Source organism: Monodelphis domestica, chromosome 1, assembly GCF_027887165.1.
Source record: "Monodelphis domestica isolate mMonDom1 chromosome 1, mMonDom1.pri, whole genome shotgun sequence".
In the NCBI taxonomy this organism is placed as follows: Eukaryota; Metazoa; Chordata; class Mammalia; order Didelphimorphia; family Didelphidae; genus Monodelphis; species Monodelphis domestica.
The window spans coordinates 418,471,367-418,492,810 of NC_077227.1; the positions used below are offsets into that span (position 1 = coordinate 418,471,367).

The window sequence follows — 21,444 nt, forward strand, 5'->3', positions numbered from 1 at the left end:
ATTCTAATTAACAGCATCGAAAAGGGGGACATCACCTCCAATGAAGAGGAAATTAAGGCAATCATTAAAAATTACTTTGGAGACTTCCAGTCAAGATGGCGGCTTAGAGAAAGCTAAAGTTCAGATCTCCTGAAACCCTTCCTTACTGATCTCAAACCGAATGCTCCTAGGGCACCGGAATCCAAAACGATCAACAACATATACCCCGGGAGTCCTCCTCCTGGACCTGGACCTAAATCAAAAGATATGCCCCCCCACCAAAAGCCAGAACCTGAGACTACTCGGACCTAAGGGGTAGGCAGAAGGAAGGTCCTAGGACCCATCCCCCCCAACCCAGAGCGCTGAGTCCGAGTCCAAGGCAGCAAAGGCAACTTCAGAGCCCCATGGCCTGCTATTCTGAAGACCCCTTCCTGAAAACAACCTGACCCAGTCGAGGGGGCACCCAGACAGCAGGGAAACAGAGAGGGATGGGGGAGCTCTTAACCCCCTGGGAGGAGCCCTCGGAGCTCCGGGAAGTCGTGGCCCCTTCCCCTCAGAGAGCAGGGTCATCTGGAACAACAGCAACCCTCAGGACTAGCAAAAGGGCCTTGGGAGCCGGCTATTCAGAAGGCCACATCCTGAAAACAACCTGACCCAGTCGAGGGGGCACCCAGACAGCAGGGAAACAGAGAGAGAGGGAGGAGCTTGTAAACCCCTGGCTGGATCCTTCCACTGGAGTCTCACGAAAAAAGTCCCTGCCTCAAGGCATACTAAATTCAACCCAGGGAAAGCTAATCTCATTAGGAGCCCTCTGAGCTCCAGGAAGCTGTGGCCCCTCCCCCGGCAGAGTGCTGCAGCTGATCGGCTAAGGCACAGGAACAAGGGCCAAGCTAGGCTCAGAGCATGGAAGTAAGGCAACGGAGAAGCATCAGGAGGGTGTCGAGGAGAGGAGGGCAGTAACAGGGACACACCAGCAATTCCTGGCTCCCCGGGAAGACAGAATAATAACTGCATAGAACAGACAATCTGCCTAGGGCTAAAACCTCTGAACACCAGACAGAGATAAGAAAAGCTAATCCTCCCCACTCAGATAGAGATGGAAAACTACACAGAAGCACAAAAGCCCCAAAATTCCAAAAGAAACAAGAAGAAGGGGGCGACTTTGGACACATTTTATGGAGCAAAAATACAAAACACAGAGGAGATAGAAGAGGAAACACAAGCAAATGCTCCGATACCTTCCAAAGGAAATGGAAACCCTCCACAAACCCATGAAGAATTTGAATCTGAAATGAGCAAAAAGATGGAAGCCTTCTGGGAGGAAAAGTGGGAAATAATGCAAAAGAAATTCATGCATCTACAAAACCAGTTTGACCAAACTGTAAAAGAAAACCAGGCTTTAAAGCAAGAACTAATAAAGCAAACCCAAAAGACCAAGAAATTAGAAGAGAACATAAAATATCTAACTGACAAAGTGACAGATTTGGAAAATAGTGGGAGAAGAGATAATTTAAGAATAATTGAACTTCCAGAAAAGTCAGAAATAAACACCAAACTTGACATCGTAATACAAAAGATAATCAAAGAAAATTGTCCAGAGATTCTAGAACAAGGGGGCAAATACAGCCACTGACAGAGCTCACAGAACACCTTCTACACTAAACCCCCAAAAGACAACTCCCAGGAATCTAATTGCCAAATTCCAAAACTCTCAAACAAAAGAAAAAATCCTACAAGAAGCCAGAAAAAGACAATTTAGATATAAAGGAATGCCAATCAGGGTCACACAAGACCTTACAAGTTCTACTCTGAATGATCGTAAGGCATGGAACATGATCTTCAGAAAGGCAAGAGAGCTGGGTCTTCAACCAAGAATCAGCTATCCAGCAAAACTGACTATATACTTCCAAGGGAAAGTATGGGCATTCAACAAAATAGAAGATTTCCAACTTTTTGCAATGAAAAGACCAGAGCTCTGTGGAAAGTTCGATATCTAAAATCAAAGAGCATGGAATACCTGAAAAGGTAAATATGAAGGAAAGGGAAAAGGAAAAATATTATCTTCTTCTTTTACTCAAACTCTCTTCTATAAGGACTACATTTATATCAATCTATGTATACTAACACGTGGGGAAAATGTAAAAATTACTTTGCCCAATTATATGGCAATAAATACACCAATTTAGGTGATATGGATGAATATATACAAAAATACAAACTGCCTAGACTAACAGAAGAAGAAATAGAATTCTTAAATAATCCCATATCAGAAAATGAAACAAGCCATCCAACAATCCATCAAAGAACTTCCTAAGAAAAAATCCCCAGGGCCTGATGGATTCACCAGTGAATTCTATCAAACATTCAGAGAACAGTTAACCCCAATACTATACAAACTATTTGACATAATAAGCAAAGAGGGAGTTCTACCAAACTCCTTTTATGACACAAACATGGTACTGATTCCAAAACCAGGCAGGTCAAAAACAGAGAAAGATAACTATAGACCAATCTCCCTAATGAATATAGATGCAAAAATCTTTAATAGGATACTAGCAAAAAGACTCCAGCAAGTGATCAGAAGGGTCATCCACCATGATCAAGTAGGATTTATACCAGGGCTGGTTCAATATTAGGAAAACCATCCACATAATTGACCACAAGCAACCAACAAGAACCACATGATTATCTCAATAGACGCAGAAAAAGCCTTTGATAAAATACAACACCCATTCCTATTAAAAACACTAGAAAGCATAGGAATAGAAGGGTCGTTCCTAAAAATAATAAACAGTCTATATATAAAACCATCAGCTAATATCATCTGCAATGGGGATAAACTAGATGCATTCCCAATAAGATCAGGAGTGAAACAAGGGTGCCCATTATCACCTCTACTATTTGACATTGTACTAGAAACACTAGCAGTAGCAATTAGAGAAGATAAAGAAATTGAAGGCATCAAAAAAGGCAAGGAGGAGACCAAGTTATCACTCTTTGCAGATGACATGATTGTCTACTTAAAGAATCCTAGAGATTCAACCAAAAAGCTAATTGAAATAATCAACAACATTAGCAAAGTTGCAGGATACAAAATAAACTCACATAAGTCATCAGCATTTCTATATATCTCCAACACAGCTCAGCAGCAAGAACTAGAAAGAGAAATCCCATTCAAAATCACCTTAGACAAAATAAAATACCTAGGAATCTATCTCCTGAGACAAACACAGGAACTATATGAACACAACTACAAAACACTCTCCACACAACTAAAACTAGACTTGAGCAATTGGAAAAACATTAACTGCTCATGGATAGGACAAGGCAATATAATAAAAATGACCATCCTACCCAAACTTGTTTATCTATTTAGTGCCATACCCATTGAACTCCCAAAAAATTTCTTTACTGATTTAGAAAAAGCCAAGACAAAGTTCATTTGGAATAACAAAAGATCAAGGATATCCAGGGAAATAATGAAAAAAAAAACACAAATGATGGGGGCCTTGCAGTCCCAGACCTTAAATTATATTACAAAGCAGCAGTCATCAAAACAATTTGGTACTGGATAAGAGACAGAAAGGAGGATCAGTGGAATAGACTGGGGGCAAGCGACCTCAGCAAGAAAGTATACGATAAACCCAAAAATCCCAGCTTTTGGGACAAAAATCCACTATTCGATAAAAACTGCTGGCAAAATTGGAAGACAGTGTGGGAGAGATTAGGAATTGATCAACACCTCACACCCTACACCAAGATAAATTCAAAATGGGTGAATGACTTAAACATAAAGAAGGAAACCATAAGTAAGTTGGGTAAACACAGAATAGTATACATGTCAGACCTTTGGGAGGGGAAAGACTTTAAAACCAAGCAAGACATAGAAAGAGTCACAAAATATAAAATAAATAATTTCGACTACATCAAATTAAAAAGCTTTTGTACAAACAAAACCAATGTAACTAAAATCAGAAGGGAAACAACAAATTGGGAAAAAATCTTCATAGAAACCTCTGACAAAGGTTTAATTACTCAAATTTATAAAGAGCTAAATCAATTGTACAAAAATCCAAGCTATTCTCCAATTATTCTCCAATTGATAAATGGGCAAGGGACATGTATAGGCAGTTTTCAGATAAAGAAATCAAAACTATTAATGAGCACATGAAGAAGTGTTCTAAATCCCTTATAATCAGAGAGATGCAAATCAAAACAACTCTGAGGTATCACCTCACACCTAGCAGATTGGCTAACATGATAGCAAAGGAAAGTAATGAATGGTGGAGGGGATGTGGCAAAGTAGGGACATTAATTCATTTCTGGTGGAGTTGTGAACTGATCCAACCATTCTGGAGGGCAATTTGGAACTATGCCCAAAGGGCGATAAAAGAATGTCTACCCTTTGATCCAGCCATAGCACTGCTGGGTCTGTACCCCAAAGAGATAATGGAGAAAAAGACATGTACAAGAATATTCATAACTATGCTCTTTGTGGTGGCCAAAAATTGGAAAACGAGGGGATGCCCATCAATTGGGGAATGGCTGAACAAATTGTGGTATATGTTGGTGATGGAATACTATTGTGCAAAAAGGAATAATAAAGTGGAGGAATTCCATGGAGACTGGAACAACCTCCAGGAAGTGATGCAGAGTGTGAGGAGCAGAATCATGAGAACATTGTACAAAGATACTAATACACTGTGGTATAATAGAACATAATGGACTTCTCCATTAGTAGCGGTGTAATGTCCCTGAACTATCTGCAGGGATCTAGGAGAAAAAACACTATTCATAAGCAGAGGACAAACTGTGGGAGTAGAAACACGGAGGAAAAGCAACTGCCTGACTACAGCAGTTGAGGGGACATGACAGAGGAGAGACTCTAAATGAACACTCTAATGCAAATACTAACAACATGACAATGGGTTCGAATCAAGAACACATGTGATACCCAGTGGAATCACGCGTCAGCTATGGGGGGTGGGGAGAGGAAAAGAAAATGATCTTTGTCTTTAATGAATAATGCTTGGAAATGATCAAATACAATATTATAAAATTAAAAAAAAGAAGTTTATATTCTATCATTTTCACTTGGGTAGAACTAGACAAGACTTCTTGGAAGAGGTGACTGTTAACCTTATATTGAAGGATTGAAGATAGAAATGAGAGGAGCATAAAATACACCCATGAGCAACAAGCTGACCAGATTCTTGAAGATGAAAAAGAAAGGAATGAGACTGAAAAATATTAGCAGACAAGTTTGACTCAAGTCTAGAATAAATGCATATGAATAAATGAATAAAACTGGAATGGTAAGTAGAAGGTAGGCTATGAAGGAACTTAAATTTTAGCAAGAGTATTTAACTTAATAAATGTTCTATGAAAGTGGCTACTTAGCATAGTTTATAGAAGGGTAGATTTCTAAATTAGAAAAATTTAGGCTCAAATACTGCAATTGATATGTGAATTTCAAAACTATTCCATCCTAATCAGTCCATTATTTAGAAGATGTGATTTACCTATTTTCTGATCAGTAACAATGGAGATACTTGGAATAACAGAATCAGGTCTTTGAAACTCTATATTCTCCACCCTACTCAGTTTAACAAGATTTTTAAGGTCTGCATCAAACTCAAGATTTAATTATCTGAGGAGATGGCCTTCAACAGACATGTGCAAAAAAAGAACAGACCTCTGGGCTGTCCTAAGTCAAGCTAAGTGCTCATTGGTACAGATGAGATGCAGAAAAGTGATGTAAAAGCATCCATATAAGGCATGTCACTTCCTGCCTCTTTCTCTTTCCCTGGAGAGATGACTCTGGCTGGCAGCGTGCTAAGTGATCCAACATCTTGGAATGTTGGGTGGTGAGTTTTGCCCTGGAGCTGATTTCAAGTTCAGGCATCTTAACTGAGCCCCTTTGGAGGTCAGGCTGATTCCTTCCTCATTCATATTCCAAATCCTTACTCCCTTATCTCCTGATCTCCCCCACCCTATACTAATCAGGTGGGGGGAGAGGGAAAGAAAAAACCTACTCCTTCTTCTTCCTTCTTCTTAATCTTCTCCACTATCAGTTAAATCACCATAAAATTTGGCAGCTGACGTGGGTATTTTATTATTTGGGATTTCCCTTGGCGACCACTTAAATTTAGATTTTTTTCAGTCTCAACCATAATTTCACCCTTTACAGATACATATTTTCTGTGTGATCATTGATCGCCTGTCAGTGCTGGGCACTGAGGTTTTGCTTCCCCTTCCCTGTGTGCATACATTTTTTTTTCCTTTGTTCACAATCATACTGCCCTTCTCCCACTCCTGGAATAGAATAAGTAGATGAGGAATTGACTCCCTGATCTACCAATAGCTGAACCCATGGGCAAGTATTACCCCTCTCAAAATCTATTTTCTCATCTATAAAATGGGAAGCATTATACTTGCACCATCTATTTCATTGCACTACTTTTAGGAAATTGTTTTGTATACCTTCAAGTGCTATAGAAATGGGAAATATTACTATAACTATTGATTATTCTAACTTGTTTATCAGTGTGTAGACTATTTTCTGTCTGAATTGGGGTGCCTTTGAATACTTTCCAAGAATAATATCTGGTGTCTTAAGACTGTTTCTTCTTTCTAAGCCAAAAGAATGAACATTATTTCCATTCTGTGGAAAGGTTATGATGATTTTGATTGATATTCCTTCCCTAAAACCATTCTGAAGGCAAATTTTGGCCCACCCAAGCAGACTGATTATTGGAAGCAAGAGCTCACTAGAAGTCAGATCAGTTTAGGACATACCTGTATATTTTATATCGGGTTGTAAATCCTTGACGGTGTCTTTCCACAAAGGATAGGTAGCTCCGGGAGTGATGGAAAGGTCCCCTGTCTGAAATAAGCCAATCAAATTCCTTGGAGACATGTTGGTCGGTAACAGCTGTTTCCTGGTGGGAGGGCTGCACTGTTATATGGTCCCATATAAACAGGAAGTAGATGAACTCAACAAACCTCCAGTTCATGCTTTTCTGTCTGCCTTATTCCTCTCATTCTTGCTCCATTCTGTGGAGTCCTGTGAAAAAAGGGAGGGAAATGACAGAAGGGAAAGGTTGAGGGAGGGAGGGAGGAGAAAAAGAAAGAAGAAAAATGGTTAATATGTAGAAATAGATGCAATGAGCTTCCAAATAATCCAAATAATTTTTAGTGTTAAAAGGTCCTTTCCCTGGAAGGAACCTTAGATAATAGAACATTAGAATAGAGAATAAAATGGTGTTCAAATTGGAACAAATTTTGGAGCATAAAATTTAGTATAAAGAATGGTATATTCAAGCCAGAAGAGATGTTGGATGACTATCCAATTTTATATATGGGGAGATTGAGGCCCAGAGAAGAAATCTTACTGGCTTTTTCCAGGCCTCTTTGCACAGCTCCTTTTACAGTGTCCAAAGAAGAGAGGGTCTTGGAAAGAGAAAATGGGTAGCAGGCAAATGAAGTATGAGAGAAAACACAGTAATACTGGAAAGATTATATAATTAGGAACTAGTGAGTTCTAGTTCTACTTCTCGTATCTAGGTATCATTTTTTTAAAGAAATTATGTGGATATTTGCATATTTATTTGAAACCCACTCTACCAACTATTCCACAGGCAACAAAGATTAAGTGATTCCTAGATCATTACTTGCCAAGGATCATGCAGCCATTATGTGTCAGAGATAGGACATGCAACCAGGAAGTCTTAATGTCTCCAAGGTTAGCTAGCTCTCCACTCTACCATGTTCCCTCTCTAAGAATAATTTTCTTCAACTATAAAATGACGGATATGGACAAGATGATCTAGCTGTATAACTTTGGAGAAATCCTTATCAATATCTAAGTCTTAGGTGTTGGTCAGATATTCCTTTATTTCCCCCACCTTTCTTTATCACCTGCTAAGGGTTTATTTTCTGAATATAGATTGTATTTGAGTTTGAAGTCATCATGGAGGGTAGAGTTTTTAAGAGAGAAAGTAATTTTAGGGTGGAGGTGGGGTAAACACTGAATCCTGTCAAAAGAAATAAGCTCCAATTTAACCTTTCATTTCTCAAGACTGTGGCTATGGGCAAACTCCTTAAAAAAATCTTTTTAAGTCTTAGTTTCCCCAACTATAAAACTGTGATTATAATGCTACCACATAAGATTCTTGTGAGAAAAGCACTTTTGTAGTCTGCAAAGTAAAAGACATATAAACAAAATGGCTTTATCCTTTTTTTTTTTTTGGCCAATAACAGGAGAAGCCCTGCTTAAGATAAAGGGAATAAATGGAGGATTTATCTTCCCTGCTTAACTAGATTTCATCCTCACCCTACCTCCATACCACCAGGTTCAAACAAACCAAAATACTGGTTTATTATAGGTTACTACAAAAATTCACTCTATACTGTATGCTCTAACTAAACTAAATATTGAGAAAGGACACATAGTTAGGGGGTGAGGTAGGGGGATTAGGGATCATGGAAGCTAGATCCTGAAGTTTTGTTTAGAATCTGACTCATAGGATTCATAGAGCACAGAACCTCAGCAGTTTGGCTGCCAAAACAGTTTGCTAGAATCCACATAAACTGGAAGTAGGTTGAAGGACAGTTCTGAAATACTTTGTTGGGTAGCTCCAAGATGAGCTGTCTTCCATGGTTGAGAGATAGGTGGATGCTGTGTGCATGTCATGTCTATATGTCTCCATTCAAAGACTTTGGTAATGAAGTATTTATGAAACAACAGAATCTAGATCATTTCATGCATTCAAGAAAGTGTCAGGCTATGTGCACAGTACTGATAAGTATGTCAGTGTGGGTGCTGGTGGATAAATGTCTGTGTGTGGCTGTACCCAAAAGTATACATTAAGCATTCATGAGAGAAGGGGATGGAGAAGTGCTAAGACACATCAGTCATAGGATTATAGGATCATAGAAGACCAGTGCTGAAAAGAAGCTGAGAATACAAATTGTTAGAATATAGGATAGAATGTTAGGGTTTAGGGCATAGGAACACAAAAATGTAGAATGGGTGCTGAAAGGAATTTTGAGGAAATCTGTTGTAAATCTTTCCCTTGGATAATACAGAAACTGAGGGTCAGAAAGGAAAATTGATTTGCCAAAAGTGACCCCATTTAATATCAGTTGGTGGTAGTTTAGAGGCTGGAACATAAGACTAGGTGTATTCGAGAAATGAGTGGGAGAGGGTGAATGTGTCATCAAAGAATAGAGAAATATGTAACGATTTAGGAAATCACATTAAAAACAAACAAAACAAAACGTACCTTCCATATTAGAATCGACCATGTATTGTTCTAAGGCAGAACAGCAATAAGGACTAGGGCTAAGCAATTGGGTTTAAGTGACTTGCCCCGGGTCACGTATTTAAGGAAGTTTCTGAAGTCAGATTTGAATCCATGCCCTCCCATCTCCATTCTGTCTCTCTATCCCCATAGCCACCTAGGTGACCCCCCAAATCACATCATTTTAAAAAGAAGTTTAAAAAATTTTAATGTCAAGAAGAAATTAATTTCAGAATTAAAATGAGTGTTTCTTTGGAACAGAAGCAATGTTACCAAAGGCAAATGTGTAATGCTTTATGCAATATTTAAAGAACTATTGAAAAGCTTCTTTGGATTTCAATGTCTTCTGCACTAACCTGTCATTCTGTCTTAAATTCCACTATGAGTCACTCCTCTTGGTTAAGTCATTAGCTACAAGTCCCTTAAGTTAACCTTAATTTAACAGATGAACAAATTGAGAACATGATCATTTTCTTCAAAAGTGAAATTATTCTCTGTGGCACTAATTCAGCTGAACAACAAACATTTTCTCTGCCCAAGGCCCTCTGATAGAAACTATGGTGAAAATTGTTTAGGGGTTTCAATGGCCCCAAGGTGATTCCTGCTTCAAAAACTCATCTTTTTAAAAGCAATATTCTCATGGTGAGGCTATTGAGAGCCAAATCATGGAAAACCACAATCTTAGAAAATTCACAATTTTCAATGACCTAAAGAGCAAAGAAAACATGCAAGGTGGATATAAGTAGATGCAGCATATTACCACAGATGACTTTTATGCAAAATGTGCTATTAAAAATCATCAAGAATGTGTTTCAGAAGAAAGAGGTGGCCTGTTCTGAGTTAGAAGAAAGTGGTGGCACCAAAGCAATAGATCATACCTTCTTATCATTCTTCATAGAGAACACTACAACCCTTTCTGTGTGCCTTTGCACATGTCTGTCCCTCATTCCTGAAAACTACTCCCTTCTTACATCTAACCCTAACCTCCAAGATACCTTCCATATTTATCTCAAGCACATGAGGCTTCTCTGGATCCACAGACTAGTAGATAGAAGTTTCTCTCCCACCCAATCACACACATAAAATTTTAAAAAAATAAATAAAGCCTTGCATCTGTTTGTATTTATCTGTATCTCTATTTATCTGTTTAAATATATATTCTTTGAGTGAAGGAACAGTTTCACTTTTTTCTTTGCTGAACAATTAGCCCAATTTGTGGTACAGAGTAGGTTTCTTATAATGACTTTTTGAATGAGAAAAGCTAGAATTAATGTCCTTTTTTGACCAGAATTACTAAACTGGGAGATAATATTGTCAATCTGTAGTTTGAAGGGATCTTTAATGCCATTTGTTCAATCTTTTTTTTTTTAAATTTTACAGATGAGTAAAGTGAGCCCCCAAAGATTAAGGTACTTGTTCAAAGTGACACAGCTAGTAAAAATCCATAGATGAGAGTCCCCCATGAATAGAATCAGCTAATTCTAGAGGCAATGCTTGGTGCCCTGTTCTAAAACTATTGATATACTTTGCCTAGATTTTAAAGAAGCATATGATCAAGTTTATGTCACTCTTATGATAAAGATAGAGAGATATGGGGGACTACCTAATAGCACAATTACATGGATTTGAAATAAGCTCAATCTCTCTCTGGATGTATGGGCAAGGTGGAGAAGCCAAGCCCAACTACTGTTTCTTCCTTTTTTTTTCCTTTTAAAACCCTTACCTTCTGTCTTGGAGCCAACATTGGCTCCAAGGCAGAAGAGTGGTAAGGGCTAGGCAATGGGGGTCAAGGGACTTGCCCAGGGTCACACAGCTAGGAAGTGTCTGAGGCCAGATTTGAACCTAGGACCTTCCATCTCTAAGCCTGGCTCTCAATCTACTGAGCTACCCAGCTACCCAGTTCCCCCCACCCCAACTACTGTTTCTAAGGTTACTCCCTGTCTGAATCTGGGCAAGGAGCTTAACCTCTAAAGGACAAGTTTCATCATTTGCAAAATAAAAGGGTCAGCCTAAATGGCCCCTGAGGTCCTTTCTGGAACTAGATCAATAACCTTGGACAGAGGCCACCAGTATAAGGCCCCAGGAGTCTATAGTTAGGCCTGTTCTATTCAATATTTTAATCAATGATTTGCATAAAAGGAATGAAGACCTACTCAATGCATTTTTAGATAAAACAAGAAGTAAGCTGGGTTAACTAGCAAAATGGACAGCAAAATTAAGATTCCCAATGGGGGGGGGGTGACTCTTATAAAATAAGATGTAAAATGTTTCAATGTGAGCCAGGTGCAAGTACTTGGACCAAAAACAAGCACAAAATAACACACACACACACACACAATTTCACAAATACAAGATGTGAGAGGCATGACCAGGCATCATTTTATCTGAAAAATATCTGAAGGTAATAGTGAACTTCAAGTACAATTTGAGTCAGTAATGCAAAGTGGCATCCAAAAAGCAAATACATATATACAAATAAATGGGCTAGATTGAAAGAAATAGCTTCCAAGGAATAGAGATATTTTCCCTACTGTGTTCTTCCTTATTTAGACCAAATGTATTCTATTCATATTCAATATTCATTCTAGTTATTACATTTTAGAAAAGTTATAAATACATGAGAGAACATCAAAAAGGAAAAGTAGAATTAGTCCATGCTACACGATAAATGATATAAAAACTGAATATCTTTAACCTGGAGAAGAGTACCTTCACAGGGGACAATTTAGATAACTTCAAATATTTAGAAGATAACTGTGAAAGAGAGATTAGATTTTTTTTTCTATTTGACTAAAGAGGAGAGACATAGGAGCAATGGGTGGAAGTTGCAATTAGGCATAAAGAAAAATCTTCCTAGCAATTAGTTATCCAAAAATGGAATTGACTGCCTTAGGATATGGGTACTTCCTCCTTGGAATTCTTCAACTGGTCTAGATGACCTCTTGGTAAGTATAAGGTATTGGGAAGTTTCTTTTCAGTTACTGGACTTTCAGAAGTCAGAATTAAGTCCAATTCAAAATTGGACTTAAGGGATGTTTCAACTCTCAAATTATTTTAAGTGTTATGATATAGATGCATGGTTTGAGGAAATGACCAATGCATCAAATTCTATGAGGGAAAGAAATCCAGCTATAGTCTAGCATGAAAAGAGCCAACAAGGTAATGCAATGGATAGAGATCTGCTCCTAAAATCAGGAAGACATGAGTTGAAATGCAGTCTCAGACACTTACATAGCTCTTACTATGTCTTTGGGTAACTCACTTAACCTGTTTGCTTCAGTTTCTTCATCTGTTAAAAACCCTACATACCTCGTAGGGTTATTGTGAGGATTAAATGAGATAATATTTGTAAAAAGTTTTTAGCACAGTGCCTGGCATATAGTAAGTGCTATATAAATGCTAGATTATTATTATTAACATGCATGCTAGATATGGGGAAAGCAAATTTCAAATGCTTCAGAAAAAGGCTGGGAGTTGACTGATTGATTGACAACTGATTAACTAATTAAAATTTTATGAGGTGCAATCGAGCCAAGAGAGATGACCTCTCAAAAATTAAATTCTGAAATAAAGAGAAAGAGTTCTAGTGAATGATAGAAAGAGACTATTGTATACAAATACAAATATTTATGTGTATATGTATATGCATACACACATATATGGAATATACATTTATATAAGTATATGTGTGTAAACACACACACTGTGAAGTATCAAAAATATTCAGGAGATGGTAAAAATGGATGAAAGGCAATAGATCACAATAAGATTCCATGAGGAAATTACATGAAAACTACTGCTATATTTCAAAGCTCAAAATGGGCTGAAGATTACATAATAGTAGATAGATAGACAGATAGGTAGATACATACATACAGACAGACATAGATACAAAGATAAATGGATAGATAGAGAAAAAGAGACCAAGAGAAATGGTTGGTTGGTTGGATGGATGGATAGATAGGCAGGGAGGCGAGTAAATAAGAGGGATAGTGCAAAGAAGGAACAAGATTATTATTCAGGACATAAGGAATAATAATAAGTAATAACAGAAAAGAGTTGATCAGTTTGTTATTTGTTTTGTTTTCTAATTTTATTTTGAATTATGCATTGTTTATTTAAAGTTATTTATTATTATAATTATTTATTACAATTATAATTTCTGAAAGTACTTTGTTTCCTAATTTTATTTACATTTTCTCTACCAGGGAGAATGATCTTTGGATTGGAAAAGAGAGAATAAAAATGGTCAATATGAAATTGGTACCTAAGATGAATAGGAAGAAAGTACTAAAGCCGATTTCAATTGACCAATCTGAGATGAATGACCTCTACAAACACTGAAAGAACTGGAAGATATGATTACTAAGCCACAGTCAGTAAACTTTGAAAGCTCTTGAACAATTTTTTGTGGTAACAAGGAGATAGAAAGAAAGCTGGTTAACTTGGTTAGGAAGTTTGTCCTGATATCAAGCTAAAATCTCCTTCTCTATAACTTCTACCCAGCTCTTCTAGTTCTTCTTTTGGAGGGTAAGCAAAACAGTGCTAATCCCTCTTTCACAACATACTTTTATTACTTGAAAGCAATTTCATGTTATCCTTTAACCATTTCTTTTCCTGGTTGAACATCCCCAGTATTATCAATCATTATATGAATTGACTGCATCCCAATCATCCACCAGATGATCTCAGGCTCATTGAATTTCCTAAATAAAGAATTTTATCTTGTACAGAAGGACTATTATTTCCTTAATTCCAGATATTATTCTCTTATGAATAATATTTAAGTTCTAATATTTGTATGTATGTGTGTGAGTGCACTTTTTAATGAACCAAACTTTATATTTTCCAAGGACATTTCATCTTCCAGGTCTCAGATTTTTCAATAGCTATCTCCAATGCCTGGAACTGTCTCCTTACTCATCTCCATCACTTGATTTCCCTGGCTATGAGCTTCTTGAGGGCAGTAAATGTTTTTGACTTTTCTTTGTATTTCCCACATTTAGCACAGTATCTGATACATCACTGTGACAGAAGCTGGCACTAAAGAAAAAGTGCCAGGCTGAGGAATGTGTGAAACTTATTACCTCAATAGGGGAGGGGCCCCAGGAGTTTGGGATCTGGAGGAGGAGGAGACTCTGACTGGTAGAGGAGTTGGTTGCTCTCTGTCTTGAGTAGCCAAATACAGAAGGTGGGAAAAAGACTTTCTCCTGAGGGTTACCCACTTTTCCTGCTGGTGATTGGAAATCTTTCCCCCCAACATTTCCCAATTGAAGGACTTTCTGAAGAGAAACCTGAGCAGACTTTACCTCAGCTCCTGTTGCCCAGGGGTGAGTCAACCTGACTTTCTCTCAGGAGGCTCAGGTTGCCATGGCCCAAGTCCCCCCCCAAACTTGAGGATGGAGGGGAAAAGGTTTAGATAGAGACAGGGACCCCATTTCCCCACTTTCCTTTTCCCATTCTTTACTGCCAGTTATTATTTTGTATTACCTGATTGGGTTGACATTAAGTTATCTGTTCCCCAAGCTGTGAAACAAGTGTGAGTGAACAGATCAAGGGGAGACCCTTTGGTCTTGAGTAGTGAAGGGGGGACAAGAGGGACAAGAGTGAATCTGGGAGAGCAGCCTTAGCTAAGGAGGGAAGGCAGAAGGGGGAAAATCTTCAAAACCCCTCTCATCTCTCTGAGCCAACTCTAAACATCAGCTGTCACCCTGGAACCCCGCTTTGAGAAGAGAGGTTCTCCACTCTTTTTCTCCTCTCAGTAATGAAAGTCTTAAAGCTTCAAATACAAATTAAACTCCCTATATAATACACCACACTTAATTAGGAGTGCTTTTTTTCACTTAAATATTCCACATTACCCTATTTTGCCTATGAAATGTTGTCAAATATTGTAGAAAATTTTATGAAAATTATAGCTAGAACATTTCCCTGACCCACATACATTCACAATATATTTTAATTTTTTTTTACTTAAATTAGTTTATTTAGTCAATTTAGAACATTCTTCCTTGGTTACAATAATCACATTATTTCCCTCCCCACCCATCCCACAGCTAACACATAATTTCATTGGGTATTACTTGTGTCCTTGATCAGAACCTATTTCCATGTTATTGATGTTTGCACTAGGATGTTCATTTAGAGTCTACATCCCCAACCATATCCCTTCAATCAATGTATTCAAGCAGTTGTTTTCCTTCGGTGATTTTACTCCTACAGTGTTTCCTCTAAATGTGGATAGTGGTTTTTCTTGAAGATTCCTCCAAGCTGTTCAGCGTCACTGCATTGCCACTAATGGGGAAGTCCATTACAATTGATTGTACCACAGTGTATTAGTCTCTGTGTATAATGTTTTCCTGGTTCTTCTCTCACTCTGCTTCAATTCCTGGAGGTTGTTCCAGTACCCATGGAATTCCTCCACTTTATTAGTCCTTTGAGTACAATAGTATTCTATCACCAACATATACCACAATTTGTTCAGCCATTCCCCAATTGAAGGGCATGCCCTCATTTTCCAATTTTTTTTGCCACCACAAAAGAGTGCAGATATGAATATCTTTTAGTGCCCTTTGGGCATAGTTCTAAATTGCCCTCCAGAATGTTTGGATCAATTCACAACTCCACAATGAATTAATGTCCCGATTTTGCCACACACCCTCCAACATTCATTACTTTCCTTTGCTGTCATGTTAGCCAATCTGCTAGGTGTGAGGTGATACCTCAGAGTTGTTTTGATTTGCATCTCTCTGATTATAAGAGATTTAGAACACTTTCATGTGCTTATTAATAGTTTTGATTTCTTTAACTGAAAATTGCCTATTCATGTCCCTTGTCCATTTATCAATTGGAGAATGGCTTGATTCTTTGTTCAATTGGTTTAGCTCTTTATAAATTTGAGTAATTAGACCTTTGTCAGAGTTTTTGTAATGAAGATTGCTTCCCAATTTGTTGCTTCCCTTCTAATTTTGGATGCATTAGTTTTATTTGTACAAAAACTTTTTAATTTGATGTAATCAAAATTATTGATTTTACATTTTGTGATTTTTTTCTAGCTCTTGCTTGGTTTTAAAGTCTTTCCTTTCCCAAAGATCTGACAAGTATACTATTCTAGGTTGTGAGATGTTGATCCAAACCTAATTTCTCCCATACTGTCTTCCAATTTTCCCAGCAGTTTTTATCAAATAGTGGGTCACAATATATTTTAATGTTGATGAAATGGGGTAAAGTGCATATTATGGCAATCTTGAAAGGAGAAAAGACATTAGGAAAGAGCAACATATAACTTCAGGGAAGAGGGTAGAAGAAAAGAGAGGGAAGCTACAATTTCTTTACTTTGGCAATGAGGGATGGAGGGAGATTTCTTTATTGTCTGGTATATATTAATAACTGGATTTTTTCTCATATGTACTAGTTGCCAGAGCCATATCTTTTTCTCCTACCATCTGCCTCCCTGAGTCACTACCCGTCTACTAGTACCACAGGGTTAGCCCATTGTGAAATAATGATCCTCTTCATTTGCTGTACCCAATTTGACTATAAAACTCCATGAATTTAGGTATATGTAGTTTACCCCAGAAAAACTACTGGCATAGTGTTGTGCATTATGACAGATATTACCTGATATGGAAGCTCAGCATTCTGTGCAACACAGCTTCTATTTCTAGCACTGTGTTTGCCTTCCCTGTGACCTTCAGTGAGTCATTCACCCTGTTGCTGCCTTAGTTCTACAGCTGCCAAGTATGGATGAAGATGGGAATTATTTGTAAAGCACAAGGTTTCCTTGGCTAAACAGTGCTCTATAGAAGCATGAGGTATTATTAAGAAAATTGGATTCATCCCACACACAGTGGCATTTTTCTAATTGTTTGCTTTTATAAATTATTGACAACAGAATCCTAGAATTCAGAAACAGATCCCAGGAAGCCTTATTCCTGCCAGCAAGACAGCCTACATCACTTGGCACTCCATGCACTGACTCAATTCAACAACTTGAACTAAACACCTACTGTGTGCAGAACATTATCCTAGACTGGGGTAGTTACAAAGTTTGAATGAAATAAGTCTCTGGAAAAAACATTTAAATATTTCAACAGGTGTCCTATGAGAGATATTGGAAACTCTTTTTCTAATAGGCAAAACTGGGAACAAGGGATGAAAATGCAGAAAGGAAGATTTGGGCTTCATAATAGTCATAGGTTTTCCAAACTGTGAAATTGATGCACTGAAGGGTAGTGAGTTACCCGTCACTGTAAGTCTTCATATAGAGACTGGGTGAACACTTGTTGGTGATGTGGTAAAGATTCAGGTACAAATGTGATTAATCCCAATTCTGAAATTCCTTGACTCTATAATATAGTAATTATAGAATCTAGAACAACCAGCATAGAGCCTAGAATATAGTAGTGCTACATGCTAATATAATAAATAATAAATTTCTTGATTGATTAATATGTGATGAGTGAAAAAAGCCTATAGTACATTATTTGAATCCTCCACACAGAGATCCACTAAAGGATACAAGTGAGAATCACACTGGACAAGAAGGCATAAGTGACCCCTTTGCTTGTAGAAGTGGTGACTATGAGCATGAAACAATACATACACTGTCAGACACAGTTGATGTGTGGGCTGCTTCTGTTAAAACTTCTTTTTTCTCTTTCTTTTTTTATTCATTGTTATTATAAGAAATGGTCCCTGTGTTAGAGGAAGGAGAGGAATATAATGAGAAGTGAAGGTGTAAAAAAAAAACAAAAGATATCACTAGACAGTTGAAGGAAAAAATGAAGGCACAGTAGGCTATGAGTTGTGTTAATAGAAGGGGTAACCCACATAGATAAGACCACAAAGCCATTTAAGCACATACATAAATGTACAAGTAAATTTCTTTAAGAGGTTCCAGGTAGAGATGGTTATTACTGACTGAAGGACCTAGGAAGACTTTATGAAAAAGGAAGCATATATGTCCCTAATTGATAAACAATCAAAAGTTATAAACAGGAGGCAACTAGATGATTTAGTAGAGAGTGCCAGGTCTGGAGACCAGAGCTCTGGGTTTAAATCTGTACTCAGAAACTTCCTGGCTTGTGACCCTAGGAAAGTCACTTAACCCCAATTGCCTAGCCGTTACCACTCTTTTTCCTTGGAACTGATACTTAGTATTATTTCTAAGAGGGAAGATAAAAGTTTTACAAATATATGTTTGTTTGTTTGTTTTTTAAATGAAGAAAATCAAAGCTATGTAGTGATGTGGAAAAAGTACTCTAAATCATTATTAAAGAAATATTCATCAAAATAATTTTGAGATATTAACTCACAGCTACCAGACTGGCTAAGATGATAAAAAGGAAAAAAGGACAAATATTAGAGGGGATGAGGAACAATGGGGACTCATACACTGCTGGTAAAACTGTGAAATTATCTAATCTTTTTGATAAGCATTTGTGTTGGGCTTTAAAAGTTTGAGTAGGAATTCTAAAGGTGAGAATGTGAAAGAGAAAGGCATTTTTTCATTTCTCATCAATAGCTTTATGGGGCTTTGAATGAAAAGAACAACATGTTTTGTTTTGTTTTTTTTCTCCCTCCAGAATAAGCTAATTATATGAAATCTCATCACCATAAAGAATCACTCTGGATTGGATACTCTATACCTGTGTTGGCGAAACTATGGCATATGTCCTAGAGGGGGCTGGTCCCTTCTCCCTCTCTACATACAGGCCTGAGGACATTTCTCACATCACCTGGCCCTCTGCCCAGGAATCCAGTGGAAACACTTCTGTCTTGGGTAGATGGGGAGACTCACAGGCAGCATGAGGGTTGCAGTTTGGGCAGCTGGGCTCTTAAAGGTTCACCATCACTGCTCTATACTATCTCAATTCACTTTCAGTGTCCTATCCCTTCTGATTAGAGGGTTAGAGAGATAATGATGCACTAAACTCCCCAAGTCTTCTTTTATAAAGGGTACACAACCTTATAATGTTTTCAGGAATAGAATAGAATCTCCTTAAGAGCAGAATATCATTTTCTCATCTTTATGCTTTTAGCACCTAATACAATGAAGGTAATAAATGTTTACTGAATTTAACTAAATCAAATAGAGAAGAGAAAGGAAATAATATCCATATGAGCTGGAAAACACCAAAAACAAAAAAACAAAACCAAAAAAACAGCAAAAACATTGGTACAGGGTTCCAGATTTAACCAGATTCAGAGTGGGTGGCCATTAACAAAAAGGAAATTGAGGGACACAAAATAGCATCAGCACAAATTCATTCCTATGGTTTAAATATAGTTATCTCTTTGTCAAAGAGTAGAAAGTACATCCTCAAGTCCTAAAGGTCAGAGTGTGACTGACTGAACCATAGAATACAAAGAAGGGAAGATAGCAGAATGACTAAGAGGCATCACATTATGGAAGGCTTTGAATGTCAAATTAAGAAAATTAAATTTTATTCAGTTGTCAATGAGGAGACATTTTTTTGGTCCTGGCAGCCAAAAAGCCCAAACAAAACAAAATATCTACCCTATTGTCATGAGAAACAACATGGCATAGTGGAGAGTAGGTTGGCCTTTGCATCAGAAAGGTCTAGCAAGGTTCAGACTTAACTCTGATACAAACTGATTGAGTGACTATGGGTAAGTCAGGGAACTTTTCAGGGCTCCAGGCAACTCTCTAAGATATAAAACTGCAGATGAGTTGCCAATATACATCAGTTAAGAGATTTTCTTCACATGGGGAATTCTCTACAAGAATGAAATCATAGATCTAGACCAAACCCTAAACAAAAGAAATATTGTTGTTCATGATCATTGAATTTCCTGTTTACATTTTAAGAGAGATGAGAAGTAAGAGAAGTGGCACTAATAAAATATCCATACATTTTTAACCCAGGGAAAAACCAGGGAAATTGTGCAAAATTGTTGATAATTTAGAATCTAATAAAGTTGCATATGATCTAACATTCCTTTTTATTTATTTTTTTGGTATCGCTATAATTATGAAAACCCAGAAAATACGTTAGAAAAAAAAAGTGAAGTAGGAAAGAATCTGTGCTACATTCATCCTCATAAATACAGAATATTCCACCCCTCAAAAAAAAAGAGATTCAAAATATTTGGGGTTAGAGAAATTACTTCCTTATTCATTTCTTCCCTGAGACTTCATGATTAGAGCTCCTTTTTCTCAGAAAGTCAGACTAGAGTTAGAGATCACTGCCTTCCAAAGGGTATATCATGAGACCTAGGAAATAAGCAGTACCATGTGCTTGATTTAAAAGCATATGCCCTGTGTGACCCTGAGCAAGTCACTTAAATCCCATTGCCTAGCCCTTACCTCTCTTCTGCCATAGAACCAATACACAGTATTGATTCTAAGATTCTAAAAGGTTTTTTTTAACTATATATTCATATATAGTTATATATGTTTAATATATAACTGGGTGTGTATGTGTGTGAGGGGGGAGGGGGTTATTGTCTGATTCACCAATTGATTTGGAAGAGGCTCTGGATTTGGAAAATATTTTCATCTCTACTCTGGTTCTCCACTCCAGTGAGGAAATCTAGATCTCTGAAGACTTTTCTAGAAGACCAGTACCCCTCATATGCACTGCATGACATATCTTTGTTCAATTATCAAGAAATTTAAAATAAAATGTGAAATGAGTTTTAGAATCAGATTATGATAACTAGAAATATCCTTAGAAATAATCTAAGGCCAATATTGTTATTTTTCAGATGAGAAAACAGAGTACCAGAAAAGATAAATTACTTGGCAAAGATCACAAAAGCAGTAAGCAATGGAGCTGGGATTTGAACCCACAAGCTATGACTCTAAATCTAATGTCCTGTACCAATATGCCATGCTTTGCTTCTTTTTTAACAGATCCCTCCCATCAGCCTTATAAATACCCAGTATTCTTATGCTTTCACAATCCCTCTAGGTAGAGAGGGAAGGATCCTGAGAAAGTCAGTAACACTGACTGAGGACTGCACTTTCTCCTCTTTGACAGATAACTATGTTTAAACTATAGGAATGAGTTGGTTCTGATGCTATTAAGTTCCCCTCAACTTCTTCTTTTTGTTAATGGCCACCCACTCTGCCTCTGGCTAAATCTGGACCTGCATGCTGATTTTTTTTTTGGTGTTTTTCTCCCCAGTTCCA

General features: G+C 37.5%; 1 protein-coding gene across 2 annotated transcripts in view; it reads right to left on the minus strand.

The window, feature by feature from the left end:
- Positions 1-21,444, minus strand: part of BRINP1 (BMP/retinoic acid inducible neural specific 1) — a 175,607-nt gene that overhangs the window by 120,740 nt on the left and 33,423 nt on the right. For both annotated transcript variants that reach the window (XM_016429239.2, XM_056812026.1), the window contains one exon: positions 6,778-7,045. In XM_016429239.2, coding sequence (XP_016284725.2) covers positions 6,778-6,995 — 218 coding nt within the window. In that variant the 5' untranslated portion in view covers positions 6,996-7,045. The remainder of the gene's footprint in view (positions 1-6,777; positions 7,046-21,444) is intronic.